Below are 21,773 nucleotides of genomic sequence, written 5' to 3' on the forward strand. Positions count from 1 at the left end.
CACAAAGAAATATTTCTTGCATTTTTGCAAACTATACAATGCTATTAGTGTGTGTGTGTGATACATTAAAAAATAGGTAAAAATCAATTAGGTATTGCAATGTGCGGTATGCGGGTGTCGCTGTGGCCTAAACCACTGAATCTCTTGAGCTTACTGATCGGAAGGTTGGCAGTTTGAATCTCCACAACGGGGTGAGCTCCCATTGCTCTGTCCCAGCTTCTGCCAACCTAGCAATTCAAAAGCACATCAGTGCAAGTAGATAAATAGGTACCACTGTGGCAGGAAGGTAAATGGCGTTTCCATGCACTCTGGTTTCCATCACGGTGTTCCATTGCACCAGAAGCGGTTTAGTCATCCTGGCCACCTGACCAGCAAAGCTGTCTGTGGGCAAATACCAGCTCCTTCAGCCTGAAAGCGAGATGAGCGCCACACCCCACAATCACCTTTGAATGGACTTAATCGTCCAGGGTTCGTTTACCTTTTACCTTATGACCCCATACATGTTTATTCAGCTCAGAAGCAGTTTTCTATTTAGTGAGATATTTCCTGTTGTTCACCGTCTTAAAAAGATGTTAAGAAATGGCTTCTGCCAGAAGTTTACTCTACTAGCAAACCTTAGATCTGAAGTGGTGGTGGTGAGTGTTATTTTATTTGTGCCATCTATACCATTTAGAAGGCAATAGCGTATCATGTTGCATTTTTGCGTGACATATACATGAAGTACAGTGCAGAAAAAAGCCTTGGGGCAATGAAGACTATTGTAGTAAATATGCTTGCTTTCCCACTATGGAATAGTGTTGTAGTTAGAATGCTTGGACTAGAACCTGGGAGACCAGGGTTCAAATCACTGCTCAGCCATGAAACTCAACTGGTGACCTTGGGCCAGTCCCTGTTTCTAAACCTAATCTACCTCACAAGGTTGTTTTGAGGATAAAATAGGAGGAAGAGAACCATATATGCTACCTTCAACTCCTTAGAGGAAAGTGGGAATATAAATGAGAGAAATGAATAACAAAGATTAATGTAGAACTGAATTACTAATATGAAGTAGACACTACTAGGAGAGTAATTGCTGTTTGAGATCTATAAACATATTTGAGAAATAACATTTGCATGGAAATTTCCAGTTCTTTGAGAAGCCATGAGTGCTAAATGGTGCCTTTTATAATTTCTTAGTTGATTTCCAATTAAAACTTGCAAGTTTTCTCCGTTGGGAATTTCTCACACGTTTGGGCTAGAAAGTGAAGACTTTGCAAGATTATGTGTTCCCTTTGATTTGGAGGAAATCCAATTTCAGCATCCATTGAGATTTGAAATTCGGAGGCAGGGGGAGGGACATGCATGCAGGATTCTTAGATCTTGTAGCTTCTAAGTCATCCCAACTGTTTTCTCCTTTTCATCTTATTTTCTTCTTATTATTTTAGTTTAACTCTATGAGGTTAATTGAATTGACATAAGATTAGCATACAACCCAGTCTCTACTGGGGCATTATCAGGCTACAGAATTTGCTTAATAACATGCGTCAAGGGGCTTGGGTTTCTATAAACTTGGTCCAATAAACCTTATCTTCCTGCTAGAATCCAGAAAGTTTAATACCAAGTAACCCGTTCTACATTGGGAAGATGTTTGCTGCTAATGCTGCAGTTGTCCATGCACTGACAACCTCAAGGCTGGATTACTGCAATGGGCTTAGTTGGTGCAAGACATAGTGGTTAGTTTGCTTGTGACTACTACTGCCATCATATAGTACTTTACTTACAGGATGCTCACTGGCTGCCAATTTGCTACTGAGTCAGGTTCAAGGTGTTACTGCTCATATATAAGGATATACACAGCCCAAGACCAGATTGCTCGAGATACCGCTTTATTCCTTATACTGTATTTTCCCATGTATAAGGCGCCCCCATGTATAAGATAGGGCTGGCATGTTGTGAAAAGCAAAAAATTGGACACTATGACGACTCTCATTTTAAATACTCCTACTATATGTAGGCTATACAGTAGAAGCTGTGATACATTGCTGAGGGGGCAGGAGAAGAGAAGAGGAAAGCAAGTCTTCAGGCACCAGTTATGTCAATATCTCATCCAGAAAGTATAGCCACAGACATTTTAGCAACTTTGAAAAATCCACCTGGAAATAAATTTTACCCCTGAAAAAGAGGATGAGCACATCACCCCATAATCACCTTTGACTGGACTAGAAGATGCCCTAGAAGACTGGGTTATTGTTTTTACTTTTATTATGCATTTTGTGGTTTTATATCTTGATTTTATTCTGTGAACCTACCTGAGACCCCCGGGTATAGGGTGGTATATAAATTCAATACATACATACATACATACATACATACATACATAATATTTTTGAACCCAAAATTAAGAAATCAATATTTTAAACATCAAACAGAACAATTTTGAACTTTTTTTGGGGGGAGGGGGAAGGTCGTCCAAAGTTGTTGAGTTTTTTTGCAGAGGTCACCCAAAGTTAGGGTTGCCAAAGCCCGGACCCCTGTGTATTCACCATCTCTGTAAAGGACACCCCCCAATTTTTGACTAAAAAGATTATCAAAAATGTTCTCATATGCGGAAAAATATAATTGCGTGTCGAGGTCCCCAGGTCCACCCCAATAACTCACACATCACACAGAAATTTTTGTTTAAGTTTTTTGGCATAATTTTGGCCACAACTTTATTAAAATACAAATTTGTGAGTGGTTGTGTAGGCATTGGTTGTGACTATCTGTCCCCACCATGGGGGACAGACTGACATTCCGCACGATGCGAAAGTCAGAATGGGGGAATACACTTGGGGGTTACGCGGAGCAGGGAAACTGCCCTCACCCCAAATGCAACCAGGAGCTCATTGCTATGGCCCGAGCCCCCTTGACAGAGTGGACAAGCAATAGTTAGCTCCCAATTCCTTTGACGGAATCCCTTGCAGCAGCAGCATTAGAGGGGCAGGCACAGCCAATCCATGCCCCTCAACCAACCAAACCATAAACCAATGCCTAACCGTGAACCTTACAAGTTGTGACGATTTGCTACGCAGTAGGCAAAAACCAAATGGCCCCAGCCAATCAGCCAGATGGACAAAATTCCTACCAGGCCCCCGCTCCAAAGCAGACGACCCCATGACAGGCATAGCAAGGTCAAAGCGAACAACCCTATTCTAGGGAGGGAGGGACGGGCAATCCAATGCACGGGCAAAAAGAGGAAGCCCTAGCCTCGTGCAAGGAGTTTTACTATTTCTGGCTGTCAATCAATAAATGGCAACATTAACTTCTTCCCAACAACAAGGGAAGCCCCAATCGCATCAGTGGCCAACGATCAATTAGCCCGCCCCCCAACTTTGGAGTGTCCTGGCGGCTCCCACCGCAACACGTGCTCTCCATGAAGGAGAACACGCTATATCCAGCTGGTCACTTTGATTCTCCCAAAGCTATCAGAAGCTTGCTCTGAAGCCACTCAGCCTCTTCCTGATATACACGTGTGGTGCATGCTGCATTTCTGCTTGAGGTGAAACTCAGTGTTTTTCCTCTCTTATCTGCATTTTCAGCAAAGCATCAGCTTCTATCCAGATCTCAAGAGATCTCATGCACTATTGTGAGGTTTCGGCAAGATCTCACAACATCCCTCTGGAAACCAGTGCCTCTGCCAGGGCCGTTTCTCCACTGGCAGTGTAGGTGGGAGCAATGGAGTAGTAGTAGTAGTAATAATAATAATAATAATAATAATAATAATAATAATAATTATACCCCGTCCTCCCAAGCCAAAACCGGGCTCAGAGTGGCTAACACCAAATATATAACATACAGTCATACCTCATGTTACGTCCGCTTCATGTTATGTTCCTTCAAGATACATCCCGTGGTGACCCGGAAGTACCAGAAAGGGTTACTTCCGGGTTTCGCCACTCACACATGCACAGAAGCACAAAATGACATTACACGCATGCGCAGAAGCAGCAAATCGCAACCTGCATGTGCGCAGACGTGCCGCTGCGGGTTGCGTTCTCTTCATGTTGCGAACGGGCCTCCAGAATGGATCCCATTCGCAACCAGAGGTACCACTGTATTAGCATAAAATCAGGCAATCAATTAAAATACATCCTAAAATCAAATCAGAATCAAAGTGAAATCCAGTCAGATGGCAACCCGCAGATTAGGGTTGGGGACCTTAAATGCTAACCGGCTTAACGGTTTGTACTGATCTTATATGAGCATGTGAGAAAAGTTGGGGGGCCACATTCATACAGGTTCTTATAAGGAGAGAGGGGGAGTCAGACTGGACCCCGGAGGAAGAGGAAAGGCAGGTTCCACATCTAAGGCTCCTGCCGCTCAAGGCAGAAGCTTCACCTCGCCTCCTCAGTGGGTTGATTCTGCTGATCTTACATGGGACAGAAGAGTAAAAATCAGCATTCTGGGGAACTTCTAAGCAGGAGCCTTAAAAGTGTTGTTTCTTGGTTTTGTAGGTGATTTCCCAGAGGGTCACAGGACATCAGGGATTAAGTGCAGGAGAATAATACACCTGCCAGGGCTTTTGTTGCATTGATACGTGGTCTTGCCCGCCTTTATGGTCCTCTGCTGTGCCTTTTAGAACCCGAGTGAAGTGTCACTCAGCTGATTCAGGTTGCTGATGTCAAAATTAATCAAAATTCTCCCGATTTCATAGCAGTGTGTTTGCATGCAATACGTAGCACTGCTTCCCATCACGGCGTCTCCTCTCTAAATCCTTCTCTTGCTTGCAATGGTTATTTTTTAAAAAGAAAACAAGCAAGCCAAGCACACCTGCATTAGGGCTCCATTTGCGTGTGCTATGCTGTCAACTCCTCTCCCCCCCCAAAAAAAATGGTGTTTGAATTTTCTAAGGATGCATCATTCTTGCTTCAGGTAACCCTCCCTTCTCTGCAGCAGCACCCGACATAGTAATGAGGCGGTTACCATGGAAATATGAGCATGACTCGTTCTGCCGTGTGGCTCTTCTGATTTTTATGAACTTCTTTCCAGCTTCTGGAAAGCTTCCCGCGGAATGGGTGCAATAGCCTCCGAGATGAGAGCACTGCAATGCAAAGTGAAATCTCTCTCTCTCACACGCACACACATATGCACTCCGTTATTATTTCAATGAGCCTATTTTAAGGACAGCAAAAAGGGGGTGGGGTGGGAAATGAGTTGACTACAGGAACTGTTTTAGTTAGGAACACCGGAAAAATAGGAACCTGCCTTACGCCAGACCCATTAATACACCTAGCTCTGTATTATCTCTACTGATTGGCAATGGCTCCCCGGGGCTTTAGGGGAGAGATGGAGATGGACTGGAGCTGGGGGGAGATGGAGATGGAGATGGACTTTTGCTTGCAATCCAGAAGCTCTACCACTGAGTTGCAGTCTCTTCCCCCACCCCCCACAAAACCCCCCAGCCAAGACCAATGTATTCCCTTCCCCAGTACAGGTGTACCTCGGGTTAAGAACTTAATTCGTTCTGGAGGTCCGTTCTAAACCTGAAACTGTTCTTAACCTGAGGTACCACTTTAGCTAATGGGGCCTCCCGCTGCCGCCGCCACACGATTTCTGTTCTCAACCTGGACATATCTTTCTTTACAACACTCCTGTGAGGTAGGTTCAACAGAGAGGTTGCAATTGGCTCAAGGTGACTGATGTCTGTATATGAAATACAGTTTTATGTCAGGTTACATACGCTTCAGGTTACATATGCTTCAGGTTACAGACTCCACTAACCCAGAAATAGTATCTTGGATTAAGAACTTTGCTTCAGGATGAGAACAGAAATTGTGTGCCAGCGGTGCGGCAGCAGCAGGGGGCCCCATTGGCTAAAGTGGTGCCTCAGGTTAAGAACAGTTTCAGGTTAAGAACAGACCTCCGGAACGAATTAAGTACTTAACCCAAGGTACCACTGTATGTAGAATCGGATGCCCTATTTTCATCAGAGAAATGTTGGATTGCCTGCAAAATACCTGGTCAGCAAGAACAAAATGGGACATCACTGGGCCACAGTAATTATAGCAGTTGTTCCTCTACATTCCAGGAGCAACTGTGTGTTTGTACATATTTTGTTTCATGTACCATAAATAGTGTGCATTTGCAATGTCCCCAAAGCCAGTGGCTTCTCTTGGGCAACACTGAACTCTCAGTTGTTGAAATGCTTATGTTTTTGTTATATTGATTTCCAAGCTAAGTGAGTTGGCCAACTGAGGATGGGGAAAAAAAAGTATTCCAGTCTACTGGGCCTGCGACCTTAAATCGCTTCAATTAATGTCTGTCTGAGCATTGGAGTATGCGCTGGCTGGGACTCCCTATGGCCCTGAACATAGCCCAGCAACAAAATGTTCTGTTGGTCTGCGGCTTTGGGGATTTCACTTGCCAATGCAAATTGCTCAGTATCTCATCCTAGGTCCCTGTGTTTGGGAAGGAAAGGTTCGTTTACAATGATATTTTTGGTCTGCTGGCTGCTTTGCTTTTGATTGCTGAATAATCTTTGCAGTCTGAAAGAGTCCTCCAGTCATACTCCGATGAGGTTGGGGGGGGGGGCAGAGAAGATGAAATGGCTTTTCCTCCTTATGGAATTTAGGGGTGCAGATGGAGGGGAAGCTGCCTTGATAGAGCAGGAAAAATGCTTGGGAGGGTAGTTTTGTTTTTTGATTGAGAGTTTCTATAGGGAATTGGGGGGTAAAGGTAAAGGTAAAGGGACCCCTGACCATTAGGTCCAGTCATGGCCGACTCTGGGGTTGCGGTGCTCATCTCGCTTTATTGGCCGAGGGAGCCGGCATACAGCTTCCGGGTCATGTGGCCAGCATGACTAAGCCGCTTCTGGAGAACCAGAGCTGCGCACGGAAACGCCGTTTACCTTCCCGCCGGAGCGGTACCTATTTATCTACTTGCACTTTGACGTGCTTTCGAACTGCTAGGTTGGCAGGAGCAGGGACCGAGCAACGGGAGCTCACCCCGTTGCGGGGATTCGAACCACTGACCTTCTGATCGGCAAGTCCTAGGCTCTGTGGTTTAACCCACAGCGCCACCCATGTCCCAATTGGGGGTAGGGGAGTATTTAATTTATACAAAGTAAACTTACAGGTATAAGGTTGATATCTGTCTTTCAATTAAAGATGAATGTGTTGGACAATGACCAGGGGCATAGCTAGCTGCTCTGGCACCTGGAGCTGTGGGGGCAGGGTGATCCACCCATGGGGCCGCCACAGCGAACCACTCAGGGGGGCAGCGCGGTGAGCTGCCCACGGAATCTGCCTGGCGAACGCAAGCCTCACGCTGCCGTTTCGGGCAGCACGGGGCCCCGATCCACCGCCTCACTCCCAGGAGAGACACGTAGCTCAGGCACACTGCAGGCCAGGCCCCACAGTAAGTGCTGCCCCCCGCAGTGTCCCATTTTGTCACCACCTCAGGGATGACAGCCGGGGTGGGCTGCACCCCCTGAACCCCCCTTCCTACTCCCCTGTCAATGACAAGCTGCACTTGGGCAGAAGTGGCACACTTTGTTCCAGGACAGGGGAACTTTCAGCCTACAAGCCAGTCTCGGTCTGCCAAGGAATCCAATTTAACCCGCAAGACCATTTCTCCGAAACCAACCTTTCCTGTCAGTCAGCTGCCATTACTGGGTGTTATCAGCTGATAAGCGAGCACAAAGTTTAATCCTGCTGGGTGCTGGATTGCCAGCTGATAAGTGAAGAGTTCATTCCTGCTGACCTTGAAGCTGACCTTGTCAGGGTGTTCTCAGAACAGTGTCTGCCATTCATCAAATGCCCAGGTAAACAGGAATGTTTGAAAGCTCCTCCTGAAACTCAGTGAAAGAGACAGACACAGCTCACGGGGGGGGGGGCATTCCACAAATGGGGAACTGCCACTGAAAAGGCACTGCTACGTTATGGGTCCATGCCAACTGGGCAGCCCCCGGTGGTGGCATCACCAACTAGGGCTCAACTCTCTATCATAGGGTATGAGATGGTTGATGTTGGAGAAGGTGCTCGTTTAGGTCCTTGTGTTCCAAGCTATTTGGGGGTTTGTATGCTAGTACAAACACCCTGATGTAGTGTAACTCTACCTGGGGACCAAATGACAAAGCGCTAATTTTAAAATAGTATATTAATAGAGTTTCAAACTATATTGTAGAAAGGGACATTATATCAGCTGTAGAACATGTGCCTTGAATGCAGAAGGTCCAAGTTTCAATACAGTGGTACCTCGGGTTAAGTACTTCATTCTTAACCTGAAACTGTTCTTAACCTGAAACACCACTTTAGCTAATGGGGCCTCCTGCTTCCTCTGCGCCACTGGAGCACGATTTCTGTTCTCATCCTGAAGCAAAGTTCTTAACCTGAGGTAATATTTCTGGGTTAGTGGAGTCTGTAACCTGAAGCGTATGTAACCTGAAGCGTATGTAACCCGAGGTACCACTGTACTTGGCATCTCACACCAAAAGGACCTTGGGTGGCAAGAGCTGGCAAATACCTCTCCCTAAGACTTAGGTTTCTCAAACATGAATCCTAATATTAATGTAAAAGTTTTGATGTCTAAGTTTTCAGTGTGTGTGCGCGCGCGCGCATGTGCGCGCACGCAAGTGTGTGTGTGCAAGTGTGCAGTGCAGACTTTTGCTCTTTGTGGCAATATTTGTACATTCTAAACTCCTGCATGGCTCCCTGAACTGTTTGGCCATTCTTCATCCCATCTTGGAAAGGAGGTTAGAAAGCATCAGAGCAAATGCAAAACTCAGCCACCCTGAGAGTTTCAGGTCCCATTTCCACTATCAAATGAAAAGGTCTAAGTCAGCTATCAGTGCTAGAAAGCAGAAAATGGTTGTCCAACCACACTGAAGCCATTTGTATGATTCATGGACATGTCCTCCCACCATAGTGAGAAACAGATGACGGTTATTATTTCTTTTTAATGTCATCTGTCACTCCCAGGAGAGAGAGAAATGAGCCTGTCTTATGCACCATTGAAGATGGCTCATATGAGAGCAGATCTTTCTGCAAGTCAACCACCAGGGGCTTAACCCGTCTCTCCATTTCATGGCTAACAGTTTGCTCTCATTACAGAACTTCACCTCTTGCAGATAGGCAGGTGCTAGGACCTTCTGGTATCCCTTTAGGGCAGAAGGGATCTCTTTTGTGTTTTCCTAGGGAGGAGCAGTCCGGCTATGTATTCAGGGGGCCAACCATTTTCCCCTTGGCCAAAGTAAAAGAAGCTCCCCCTGTTGGTGGTTAACCCTTCCCGGTTAGAACCGGATAGTCGGTTAGGGGCCAATGCCTAAAGCCAATACCTCTCTCACCTGTAATCAATAAAGTTGTGGCCATTTTCGCCCATTAACTTATAATACTTGCGTCCTGTGTCTTTATTTCATTTCTCCTGTGGGGTGGAGGGAATAGCCACGCAATGCCACTACCGATCCTCATGAGGGGGTGGGGTTGCGGGCTCACGACACCTCCCACACTCCCGCGGGGCTGGCGTCAGCCTCGTGGGAATCAGGGATTCCCCAGTCACACCCCGCGCGCCAGCCAATCGGCTGGCGGCAGGGGCGGGCCTTTCAGAGGCCACATAAGGTCGGGGCAGCCCTTGGCTCGCCCCTTTCCTTCCTTGCAGCGAGCGCGATTCCCCACCCGCCCACTCCTTTAGGCTTGCCATCGACTTTGCTAGGGGCTTCGGCCGGTCGCCGCTTGGGGCCAGGTAGGAATTTTTCCATTTGGCTAATTGGCTGGTTCGGGAGCCACTTGGTTTTTTCGCCTACCTCTTAGCAATTCGTCACAACTTCCTCGGTTTTGGCGGTAGGCATTGGCCGGGGTATTGTCATGCAAATGAGATTGGGGGGGAGGGGCGCCATCACCTCCCCCAATGATTGAAGGGTAGTTCGTTAAAGGACTCTGAGGGGCGACGCCTCTTCCGAAACCTACGGAGGCTAGGGCCTAAAGCGCGCCCCCGAGCGGTAACCCCTCGGGGAGCGCCTAGGGATATGCATCTCGGGTAGCTCCCCCTGTTGGTGTTTAACCCTTCCCGGTTAGAACCGGATAGTCGGTTAGGGGCCAATGCCTAAAGCCAATACCTCTCTTACCTGTAATCAATAAAGTTGTGGCCATTTTCGCCCATTAACTTATAATACTTGCGTCCTGTGTCTTTATTTCATTTCTGCTGTGGGGTGGAGGGAATAGCCACGCAATCATTTATTATTTCTGTGTCTTGGTTAACTTGCACAGCTTAACCATAGCAGTAAACACAGAAAACTGCCGTATACCAAGTCAGGCTGTTCGTTACTCCAGCTCAGTATTCTTGACATGGGCTGGCAGCACATCTCCAGGGATTCAGACAATCTGAACATGTGTAGAGGGCAACCAAGATGATCAAGGGTCTGGAAACCAAGCCCTATGAGGAATGGTTGAAGGAGCTGGCTATGTTTAGCCTGGAAAAGAGGAGACTGAGAGGAGATAAGATAGCCATCTTTGTTGGAAATGTAAAGAGGTAGATGGTACATTTTATGACATGTGGTGGCAATGCAAAGTTATAAAGAATACTTTGGGAAATTATATATAATGAATTGAAAAAAAAATGCTTAAAACAACTTTTGTTAAAAAGCCAGAAGCCTTTTTATTAGGAATAACAGGAAGGGAAATACCCCCAAATTATAAAAATCTATTTATGTATGCAGTCATGGCCGCATGAATATTGATAGCCCAATGCTGGAAAGAGGGAAAAATTCCCACAAAAAAAGATTGGCAAATTAAGTTGATGGAATATGCAGAGATGGCAAAATTAACAGGAACACTCAGAAATCAGGAGAATATCAAATTTAAAGATAAATGGGAATTTTTTATTGCATATATGTCAAAGCATTGTATACAAGTTAATACATCAGCAGGATTCTAAAAACATTTGCACTATTATGATGATAGATAAGAATTAGATATATGCAGATGGAAAATATGACTTGGACATGCTTGAAATAACCAAAAATAATGGAACCATGGAGATGGTAGAGGGAAGTCACGGGACTGGAAAAATCCCACATTGTGTGATATTGTATTGATGTTTATTTTATATGATGTTTGTTATGGAAAAAAACTAATCTTCTTTTTATAAAAAAAAATAAGATAGCCATCTTCAAATATCTGAAGGGCTGTCACATGGCAAAGGGAACAAGCTTGTTTTCTCCTGCTCTAGAGGGTAAGACTCAAAGTAATGACTTCAAGTTATAAGAAAGGAGATTTGGACTAAACATCAGGAAGAACTTTCTGACAGGAAGAGCTGTTGGACAGTGGAACGGTCTCCCTCTGGAGGCTGTGGAGTCTCCTTCCTTGAGGGTTTTTAAGCAGAGTTTGGATGGCCATCTGTCATGGATGCTTTAGATGAGATTCCTGCATTGCAGGGGGTCGGACTAGATGACCCTTGGGGTCCCTTCCAACTCTTCAGTTCTGTGCTTCTATACGTCTATGACTTTCCCAGTCCTACCTGAAGATTAGGGATGGGAGATGCCATGTGATAAAATTTGGGGCCATATTCTGGCATGCAGGTGTTTCCCATGAATTTCACTGGTAAATCGTGGAGGAACACAATCATCCATGTTCATACAGGGTGGTGACATGTCTAGTGACATCCACTGTTGTGTCGCATGCCACACCCACTGGTACGAATTAAACTTAGTGTGGCATGGTGGTATATTGATTTTTTAAACAAAAAACAAAACACAGTTCCATAATGCAACAGGTGTAAAAGGAATATTGTTAAATGAGAGGGAAGCGCTGCCATTACAACCAGCAAAACTAACACAGCCATCCCCATTTTTGACTGCAACATTTTTGTTGTTTGTTGTTGTTTAGTCGTGTCCAACTCTTTGTGACCCCATGGACCAGAGCATGCCAGGCACTCCTGTCTTCCACTGCCTCCCACAGTTTGGTCAAACTCATGCTGGTAGCTTTGAGAACACTGTCCAACCCTCTCGTCCTCTGTCGTCCCCTTCTCCTTGTGCCCTCCATCTTCCCCAACATCAGGGTCTTTTCCAGGGAGTCTTCTCTTCTCATGAGGTGGCCAAAGTATTGGATCTGTCCTTCAGGATCTGTCCTTCCAGTGAGGACTCAGGGCTGATTTCCTTAAGAATGGATAGGTTTGATCTTCTTGCAGTCCATGGGACTCTCAAGAGTCTCCTCCAGCAGCATAATTCAAAAGCATCAATTCTTTGGCGATCAGCCTTCTTTATGGTCCAGCTTTCACTTCCATACATCACTATTGGGAAAACCATAGCTTTTACTATACAGACCTTTGTTGGCAAGGTGATGTCTCTACTTTTTTAAGATGCTGTTTAGGTTTGTCATTGCTTTTCTCCCAAGAAGCAGGCATCTTTTAATTTCATGGCTGCTGTCACCATCTGCAGTGATCATGGAGCCCAAGAAAGTAAAATCTCTCACTGCCTCCATTTCTTCTCCTTCTATTTGCCAGGAGGTGATGGGACCAGTGGCCATGATCTTCGGGGGTTTTTATGTTGAGCTTCAGACCATATTTTGCACTCTCCTCTTTCACCCTCAATAAAAGGTTCTTTAATTCCTCCTCACTTTCTGCCATCAAGGTTGTATCATCTGCATATCTGAGGTTGTTGATATTTCTTCCGGCAATCTTAATTCCGGCTAGTGATTCATCCAGCCCAGCCTTTTGCATGATGAATTCTGCATATAAGTTAAATAAGCAGGGAGACAATATACAGCCTTGTCGTACTCCTTTCCCAATTTTGAACCAATCAGTTGTTCCATATCCAGTTCTAACTGTAGCTTCTTGTCCCACATAGAAATTTCTCAGGAGACAGATGAGGTGATCAGGCACTCCCATTTCTGACAGCAACATTAGTGTAACGTATAAACTCAGCTCAGCAGCATAGCTATGGTTTATTAGCTTTAGCTATGGTATATAAGCTTGATTGCTCGTTAACCATGGTTTGTGGTTAGTTTATAAACCACAGGTAATGTTAACCACAGCTTACTGTTGTGTGTGAACCCACAGTCATGTTGCCATTTCAAAAGAAGTATCAGACTTTCAAGGGCAAGCTATACACTTAACGTAATGTATAGATTGCTGCTTACAGAGTGGATGCCAGGATGTTCATCTAGTCTACAGTCAAGGTACCATCATTGAAAAGATCCTGGACCCTCTCAAGATGACCTTAAAAGCAGCCATTGCTGTTTGCTGCTTGCAGTTCTAACCGGAATATTGTTTTTCTCTTCTCACTCGTGACCTGCCAATTTTCATGCCATCAGCTGCTTTACCACAGAATACTAATCACCAACTGAGGAAGGTGGAGGGGAAGCATTTTTCTGTAAGCAAGCAAGTTGGCTTGATTCACCCCCCCCCACTGCTGTCCCCCCCGCCAAAAAAAAACAAAACCCAACAACACACAACCCTGATTGTTAGGCAGTTCACTGACATGATGCTACTAAAAATAACAGCAAACAGTTGCAGTGCATGGTCCATCTTTAATCCTATGTCTTCCGCGACGCTCACCTGGCTGGCCTGTTGAGTTGTAAGCTAGGCAATTTGCAGCTTCATTTTTCTCTATTGTACTTCCTTCTAGAATGAATATAAAAGCAGTGTTACTCATGACAACCACCGTTCATAAAACGGAGTTGTGGGTTATTTTAAAATCCTGTGTTTGGCTACCTCTTGTGGATATTTCGGGAACAGCTTGCTCATTCTTATTTTTTCTGTGAAATATGCAGCCTTTACGTAGCAGCTGCACAGTTGCAGGATTTGACCTCTACATTGCTTAAGATTGTGGGTTTTTTTTTTCTCTCTCCCCACACTGAAGATCTGTAATACTTTTGCTTAATAGAATTTATAGAAATTTATAGAATTTATAGAAAAAGGTTTTCTTGGGGAAGCCACTGCAAATTCATAGAAAAAGCTTTTCTTGGGGAAACCACTGCAAATTCTCAGTGGAAGGTGGTGGACTTTCCTTCATTGGAGGTTTTTAAACAGAAGTTGGGTGGCCGTCTGTCAGGAGTTCTTTAACTGTGATTCTTCCATTGCAAGGGGTTGGACTAAATGAACATCAGGTTACTTTCCAACTCTACAATTCTATGCTTGTATAGTGTGCTTATAAGAAAAAATGCTCAGCTCAGGATGATGCCCCACCCCCCAAACAAAGCAGCTAGAAACTGCCATTCTGATGAGAAATTTTGACTATATATATCACCCTCCCATAGGAGGCTGTATTATCACCAACTTAGATGGCATTAGTAGATTAGACAAATTTATGGATGAAAAGGCTATCTGTGGATGTTAGCCGTGATGGCAATGCTCTGACCCTGTGCTTGGAGGCAGTAATGCTTCTCTATACCAATTACTTGAAAACAGCAGGAGGCAAAAGAGCTCTTGTGCTCAGATCCTGTTTGCAGGCTTCCCATAGGTGCATCTGATTGGCCACTGGAAGAACAGGATGTTGGACTAGTTGGACCTTTGGCCTGATCCTGCAGGTGGTTCTTATGAATGAAAAAATTGCTCACATTTTTTTAATGTATTTGATGATCCATACAAAAGGAAGAAGGTCCCAGGTCTATTCCTAGACATCTCCAGCTTGGGTTGGATGAGTTGGAAACATTTCTGCTTGAGAATCTGCAAGAGATTTTGCCAGTTAAAATGGACTTTTCTGCACTAGATAGGCTGCAAAGGGGGTTGGGGTGGATGACAGCATCCCAGTGCTACCAAACACATTCTTCGTTTTAAGATTTCACCACCTTCCACAAGCACTGTGATTAGGGGGTTCTTGGTTAAGGTGAGAACATTCTACCCTAGCCCTGTGCATTATGATCAGATTTGATACCTGTCCTGTGTTCTACCTATGCATTATTTTAATTAATAATTGCAACATATTTGAGACTGTCTGTCTGTCTGTCTGGCCTTCTGAAACAATGGTTTGAGCTGTAGATTGCTACAAAATAATTCAGGATAACCACTCTGTAGTGATTTGAAGTTGCCTGACCTGATCTGAACAGGGCACAAATCATCCCAAATTGCCCTGATTGAATTCAGGATTTGACCAAATCCTGTGCACAGCCCTATGAGACCATGAAACATTGTCATGGCTCTCTCTTGCCTGAATGGAGGGTGGAGATGGAGAGGAGCATGTGTACAAACCTCTTCCCTTTGTGCAGTTACCTACATTCGAGTCATGCTAGAAGTGGGTCTTGAGATCCTCAAAATAAAATATGAACAGAATTGGTAAAGCAGCACAGAATTTATTGAATACAAAACATTCTTGCAAGAGCGGGTGTCCAAAGGTGGCACTGAGCCTCTTGGGCTTGCTGATCAGAAGGTTGGCGGTTCGAATCCCCACAATGGGGTGAGCTCCCATTGCTCGGTCCCAGCTCCTGCCAATCTAGCAGTTCAATAGCATGCCAGTGCAAGTAGATAAATAGGTACCACTCTGGCGGGAAGGTAAACGGTGTTTCCATGCACTGCTCTGGTTTCGGTGTTCCGTTGCACCAGAAGTGACTTAGTCATGCTGGCCACAGGACCTGGAAAAACTGTCTGCGGACAAACATCAGCTCCCTCGGCTTGTAAAGCGAGATGAGCGCCACAACCCCAGAGTCACCTGCAACTGGACTTAACTGTCAGGGGTCCTTTACCTTTACCTTTTAAGCTTATATTCCTTATACCTGGAGTGCAGGTTCTCTCCCTTGTCTCCCCATTGGCTGGGTACTGCAAGGTTTACAGTCTATCACGACTGCATAATTATCCTATTAACATTTCCCTTATTTGATTCTTTATTTCTATGCATTTACATAGTGGCTTAAGTGACAGAGCCGCATCCTGACCACTAACAGGTGTAAGCGAATTCTATAGCTGCTGAAGCTTACAATAAACTGTCTTTCAGCCACAAAGTGTCCCACTTATGAGCATCCTAACCACAAGCCGTCAATATCTGAGTCAATCTGGACTGCTGACACTTGTCTACTTATTGCAACCACATTCTGACTACAAGCTTTAAATATCCCCAGTTGCCTGGACTTCTGACAGTTGACCAACTGTTACATTTGTATGTGAAAAAGCAACATCCTCATTCCTCACAGTCGTCAGAAAGTTGAGAGTCACATCCTTTACGCCACCAACGTTTGCCTGTTGCCTGCCTGTTATTGGCACGTAACTCCAGGAAGCCTGGCCACAAGATAATGTGGCCCTCAAACTTTGGCATGGGTATTTTTTTGGGGGGAGGGGTAGTTAAAGGTAAAGGTAAAGGGACCCCTGACCATTAGATCCAGTCATGACCGACTCTGGGGTTGCGGCGCTCATCTCGCTTTATTGGCCGAGGAAGCTGGCGTACAGCTTCCGGGCCATGTTGCCAGCATGACTAAGCCGCTTCTGGCGAACCAGAGCAGCACACGGAAATGCTGTTTACCTTCCCGCCAGAGTGGTACCTCTTTATCTACTTGCACTTTGACATGCTTTTGAACTGCTAGGTTGGCAGGAGCAGGGACCGAGCAACGGGAGCTCACCCCATCACGGGGTTTCGAACCACCGACCTTCTGATCGGCAAGTCCTAGGCTCTGTGGTTTAACCCACAGCGCCATCCGTGTCCCTTGGGGGGGGGGTAATTATTCTGATTCAAATATGAAAGGTAATGGGTAGTGTGTGAACGACAATTCAAACTAAGTTCTCATTGACTTCCCACAGTTTGACATGCAGCGAATAACTCTGGAGGAGCTGAAACATATCCTGTACCATGCGTTCCAGGACCACTTAACAATGAAAGATATTGAAAACATCATCATCAATGAGGAAGAGAGCTTAAATGAGAACTCTGGCAACTGTCAAACAGAATTTGAAGGTGAGGTTCTCTTGCATATATTAGGCAGAACAGTTTGTTCAGACCACTCACCAGGGCAACTTAAGTCAACTGTGTGGCAATCTAAAGGTATTCTTGCATAGGGACATGCCCATCTACTGCCCCAGAGAAACCAGGACATCCTGTTTCCCCCCACAAGAGCATGGCAGCCGTTTTGGGAGACTTGCTCTTGCATGATTTCGAGCCAAGATCTCTCACTGCAATCTCGAGTTGAATTTTGGGTACACAATTTCACATGGGTCATGTGCTGGAGCGCCGACCCAGAAGATGTCTCCCCAGATTGGGCCACATTGTATTGGAGGGTACGTAGAGATGCATCCAGATTTCAGATTCTAGATTTCCAGGCTTTGTTTCTGAAGTGAGGGTCCTGGACTCACATGGTTAAAGGCTTTGTAATTATGGGTTACATCCAACCCTAGTCATACTCAGAGTGGGCCCATTGAAATTAATGGATATGACTGCTACCGTAGGTCCATTAATTTCAGTGGGCCTACTCTGGGTTGTAGCCAACTCAATTCCAATCAAAGTAATTAAAATGGACGGCTGGACTACATTTTATATGCTGCGTAACGTGTATCAGTAATGATCAAATTGATAAGTACCGTACTTTTCCGTGTATTGGATGAGGTTTTTTGACTCAAAACTCATATCTAAAAACTGGGGTCATTCAATACACGGATAGTGGCATGGGGGGAGAAGCAGCCTGCCTGGTTGGTGGGTGTGTGGCTTCCCCCAATGCCGCAGCAAGCAAGGAGCGATCTGGGGACCATGGCTGGGGGTGCACAGCTTCTCCTGATGCCACTGTGCGCAGGGAGCGATCTAGGAACTATGGCTGGCAGCGCACAGCTTCCCCTGATGCCGCAGCAAGCGGGGAGCGATATGGGGTGCTGACTGGCAGGAGCACAACTTCCCCTGATCCCGCTGTGCAGGGAAGCAATCCCTGGATCGTTTCCTGAACGCTGCGGCCTCAGGGGAAGTTGCCCTCCAACCAACCAGCCGATGCCGCTACGCAGAGGAAATGATCTAGGGGGTGTTTCCTGCCACAGCTTTGTGGGTGGAGAGGCTCAACAACTTTGGGCCATCTCCCCTCATTTTCTTAAAATTGAGTCCCCCAAAATGGGGGGGGGGTGTATTATACATGGGGGCATCTTATAGACGGAAAAATACAGTAACTTTAAAACAAAAAGGTCATTATGCGCTCTCTCTCTCTCTCTCTCTCCTAGTGCATTCTCAAAAACAAAACCGACAGACTTGTGTACGGAAAAGCTTAATATGCGCTTTTGCTATGGCCTTTATTATCAGTGTCATGTTGATTGCAGCCAACCAGATCCTCCGAAGTGGCATGGAGTAGCCATATAACACTGTGAAACAAACAAACAAACAAAAACGATCCACGCATGCGCATGCTGTCCGGTGAACTTTCTCCCTGATCAACTTTAAAAACAAATGGGAAAAAAGGAGGAGAGATCGCATGGGTGACGGAATGGATAAGGACAGACGGTTCGATAGAGAACCCCAGGCCAGCAGCGTACCTGTAAATCAACTATATCCTCTTGGCAGGGACATAAAAGGGCTGTCTCAATGCTTTAATGGTTTTTGTTTCCTAACGCAATAAAAAACAACCCAGAAGAGCCCTGAATTTTTATTTTTGATTTTTTGGCGTGGTGGCAGGAGATCGGAATGAGGATTCACATTCACCCAGCGGTATTTTGTGGCCACCCAGAAAATGCGACACCAACTGGAGACAGTTTTGCCGCTAGCTATCTTACAGAAACTCTGAAGCATATCTATATCTATATCTATATATTTCTAATGGTTCAGCTTTCCCAGGAAATTGAAATCTATACCACCATAGTAAGCTTAAAAACCATCCATTTTTGCTTATCTTTGTCCGACTTCAATGGTTCTGTTTAACCCTGCTGGCATTGCGGGGGATTGTACAGGGACAATCAAACGCATAATTAACAAATTATGCAGTCCGGTGGATTTTGTTCATTTGTTAAATATAAGACTGTGGCCCACCACCATTTTGCTTCTTTTTAAAATTATTATTGCACTCCCTGTGTCCACTGCCCATTTTTTTCCATCAGGGTTTTTTAAAAAAATAATCAGATAAAGCACCCTGGAGATTTAAGGCCAATGCAAAGTCTTCCTACCACATTTTGAAACAGTGCTGTGATAGACGCCTACTTCATAAATGGCTTCATATTTAATGTACAGTCAGTCTGTTGACCTTCCTCTAGTCCGTCTTATTCAAATGTTTCTCAACCTAGTCACCATTTGCTCCCGTTTTTCAATGCCAATCCATAACTAGAGGAAATACAAATGATTTGGGGAGCGCAATAGCAGGCTCTTTAGGGCCTAAAACTCCATAATGGTTTGTCAGGGGGTTTATTGATCAGAACCTGGTAATCTGATATATGACAGTCCAGCATCTTGCTCTCTCAAGGGCTGACCAGATGCTTGTGAGAAATCTGAAAGTAGGACATGAGTGCCACACATCTCTGTCCACCTGCGTTTTCCAGCAACTGGTATTCAGTAGCACAATCTCAATGGCAGTGGCATAGCCATCATGGCTGGAAGCCATTGACAGCCTGGTTTTATAGCTGTCAAAAGGTTTCTTCCAAAGTCTGGTTTATAAGGAGATGTCCACTCAATAGGATAAAACTGTTTTGTACATCTGGGAAATGAAGGCCACTGTAGATGTACATTTCCTTTTGAGAAGCTGCAATCGTAGCCAATGAGTTTTGCCCAGCTGTTCAGTTCATTTGGCTTAAACCCACTGACCTGGGAGTAAGTCTAACTGGTTTCCAAAATCCATGGAGGGAGAGGGCTAGAGATGCCCACCAGCTATGATGGCTGTGCCCTGCCTCTACTGTCAGGGAAACTATGGCTCTGAATATCAGTTGTTGGAACCCACAAGAAGGGAGAGTGCTCTTGTGCTTGGGTCCTACCTGAGGGATTCCCACGAGCACGTGGTAGGACACTGTGAGAGCAAGATGCCAGGCTGGATGGACTGTGGGCCTGATCCAGCAAGGTTTCCTGATGTTCTTCTGAACCATGCCAGGAGCTGAATGAACCCATTGACAGGAGCAACTTTCATTTCCGCAGAACAGGTATTGCTCAAAAGTGGTGACAAAGATGGTGTTTCAAACAACTTCTGATACCTAGGTGTCTGTTGAGGAGTTCCCAACTTAAAGCTACAATGATATACCAGGTTTACTGGGAGTAAGCCTGACTGAAAGATTTCAGTCGTCTTATTTTTTTTACTTAGCATCCCCAATAAAAACATAAAAACTATTAGGTATATATATAAAAATGTAAACATATGGATATTATACAACTAATTATACTTATATTGACAAAATGCCTCCTATTCAGGCAGTAAATGCACCTGTGCAAATGTAGCCATTTAAGGCATGATATAAATGGCTAAAACATACCCACACATATTGGTATTATTCAGTCATAGTAGCAAATGGGAATGGTTTTAAGGAGCAAAATTATTAGCAACAGTAGAATGAAATGTGTGTGAATGACCCTCCTCCACATTGGCCATAGTTTTGTCCTCACTGGGAATATTAGAAAACCTTTCTCATTACATTCTGTGTGCATTGTGATCAGATTTGATCATAACACAGTTTTTGCATGGGGTTTAGTAATTTTACACCTCCTCCCCTAAACAACAACAACAACCCAGTTTGATGTCAAAACACAGTCCGACATCAATGTAATAGTAAATTTATAAAACCTAAACTGAGACAAAGATATTCATTCACTTTTCCTGCCCTAGCTGTTCCATTATGTGGTTAAATCCAATTATCATTGTTCAAACCCTGATCCTGCACAGGTGTGAAAAAAGGTTGCAAAACCAGTTCATTCTTGCTTGGCCAAACTAGTCTAGAGTTGAGCCTCACTGCTGCAGAAGTATCACAGTGCTACTTGGGAGAAGTTATAGTTCAGTGGTAGGCAATACCATTTGCATATACACGTAAGCAGAGTTACCTCCAAGACCCTGAACAGTTACAGGCCTGTGTAGACTCCAGGAAATGGAGGAAGGGAGGGAGGGATGGGCCAACCAAGGGTCTAGATCAGTTTCAAGAGCTTGCATTCAGCATATCACCGGCTTAAAATTTAATTGTACCCTAGGTTACTATTGATGAGGGTTTTTGGGGAGGGGGGTGGAGTAGAAATGTCTCATCACAGCCAGCTTCTCTCATGTTCAGCAATGTCCTTAGAAAGATATTTTGTCAGACGTGGAAACATGGGCAGGCCCAGTGTACCCTTCGTCTTAAGCACATTGTAAGTGTTTCTATTTATTATAGAAGATAGTTTCTTAGAGTATAGTTATGTCGCCGGGTCAGGTTGTTCTGGTTTATTCCAAGAATTATAAGGATTTTGTATTAGAACTGGAGGGGGGGGAATGGTTTGTTACCCCATTAAAGCCTTTGCCCTATTCTCACAACTAAAGATTACATTGTATGCATGGTGGGGTCAGGGAGAATCATGCTGCCCCCTCAAATTCCACTCATTTAGTTGAAGACCTGAATTCAGCCTGTATTTCTGTATAATAGGGCTGTGCACAGTCATCCCAACCCAGAGACTTCCATCCCCAAATCAATTCAGAGGTGTGTGTCCTGTTTAGTTACGGTTTGTAAAAATCTAGACATAGAGTCAGGTGCTGGGGAAGGAAATACTCCTTTCTCCCCTTTCCTGATTGAGAGCAAAGGGGCAGGGTGCTTTCCCCCCAAAAAAGCACCCCACAGAATTGAATCCTCTGCTCCACAGCTGTCCCCTGCAGGGAAGGCACTTGTGAACAACAGAGCCCTGCAATATAGCTTGTCTTTCTTCCCACCTCACCTTGCCTCTCCTATCTGCCTGATACCACAACCCACTGACATCTCCAGATCACCCTGTACAACCAGCC

General features: G+C 45.0%; 1 protein-coding gene across 4 annotated transcripts in view; it reads left to right on the top strand.

Annotated features, from left to right (window-relative positions):
- Positions 1-19,063, top strand: part of CALN1 (calneuron 1) — a 140,069-nt gene extending 121,006 nt beyond the window's left edge. For all 4 annotated transcript variants that reach the window (XM_079955857.1, XM_079955858.1, XM_079955859.1 and 1 more), the window contains 2 exons: positions 16,675-16,828; positions 18,070-19,063. In XM_079955857.1, the coding sequence (XP_079811983.1) occupies positions 16,675-16,828; positions 18,070-18,197 (282 nt within the window). In that variant the 3' untranslated portion in view covers positions 18,198-19,063. The remainder of the gene's footprint in view (positions 1-16,674; positions 16,829-18,069) is intronic.
- The last annotated feature ends 2,710 nt before the right edge of the window (positions 19,064-21,773 follow it).

This window comes from Podarcis cretensis, assembly GCF_951804945.1.
Source record: "Podarcis cretensis genome assembly, chromosome: 15".
Taxonomy (NCBI): Eukaryota; Metazoa; Chordata; class Lepidosauria; order Squamata; family Lacertidae; genus Podarcis; species Podarcis cretensis.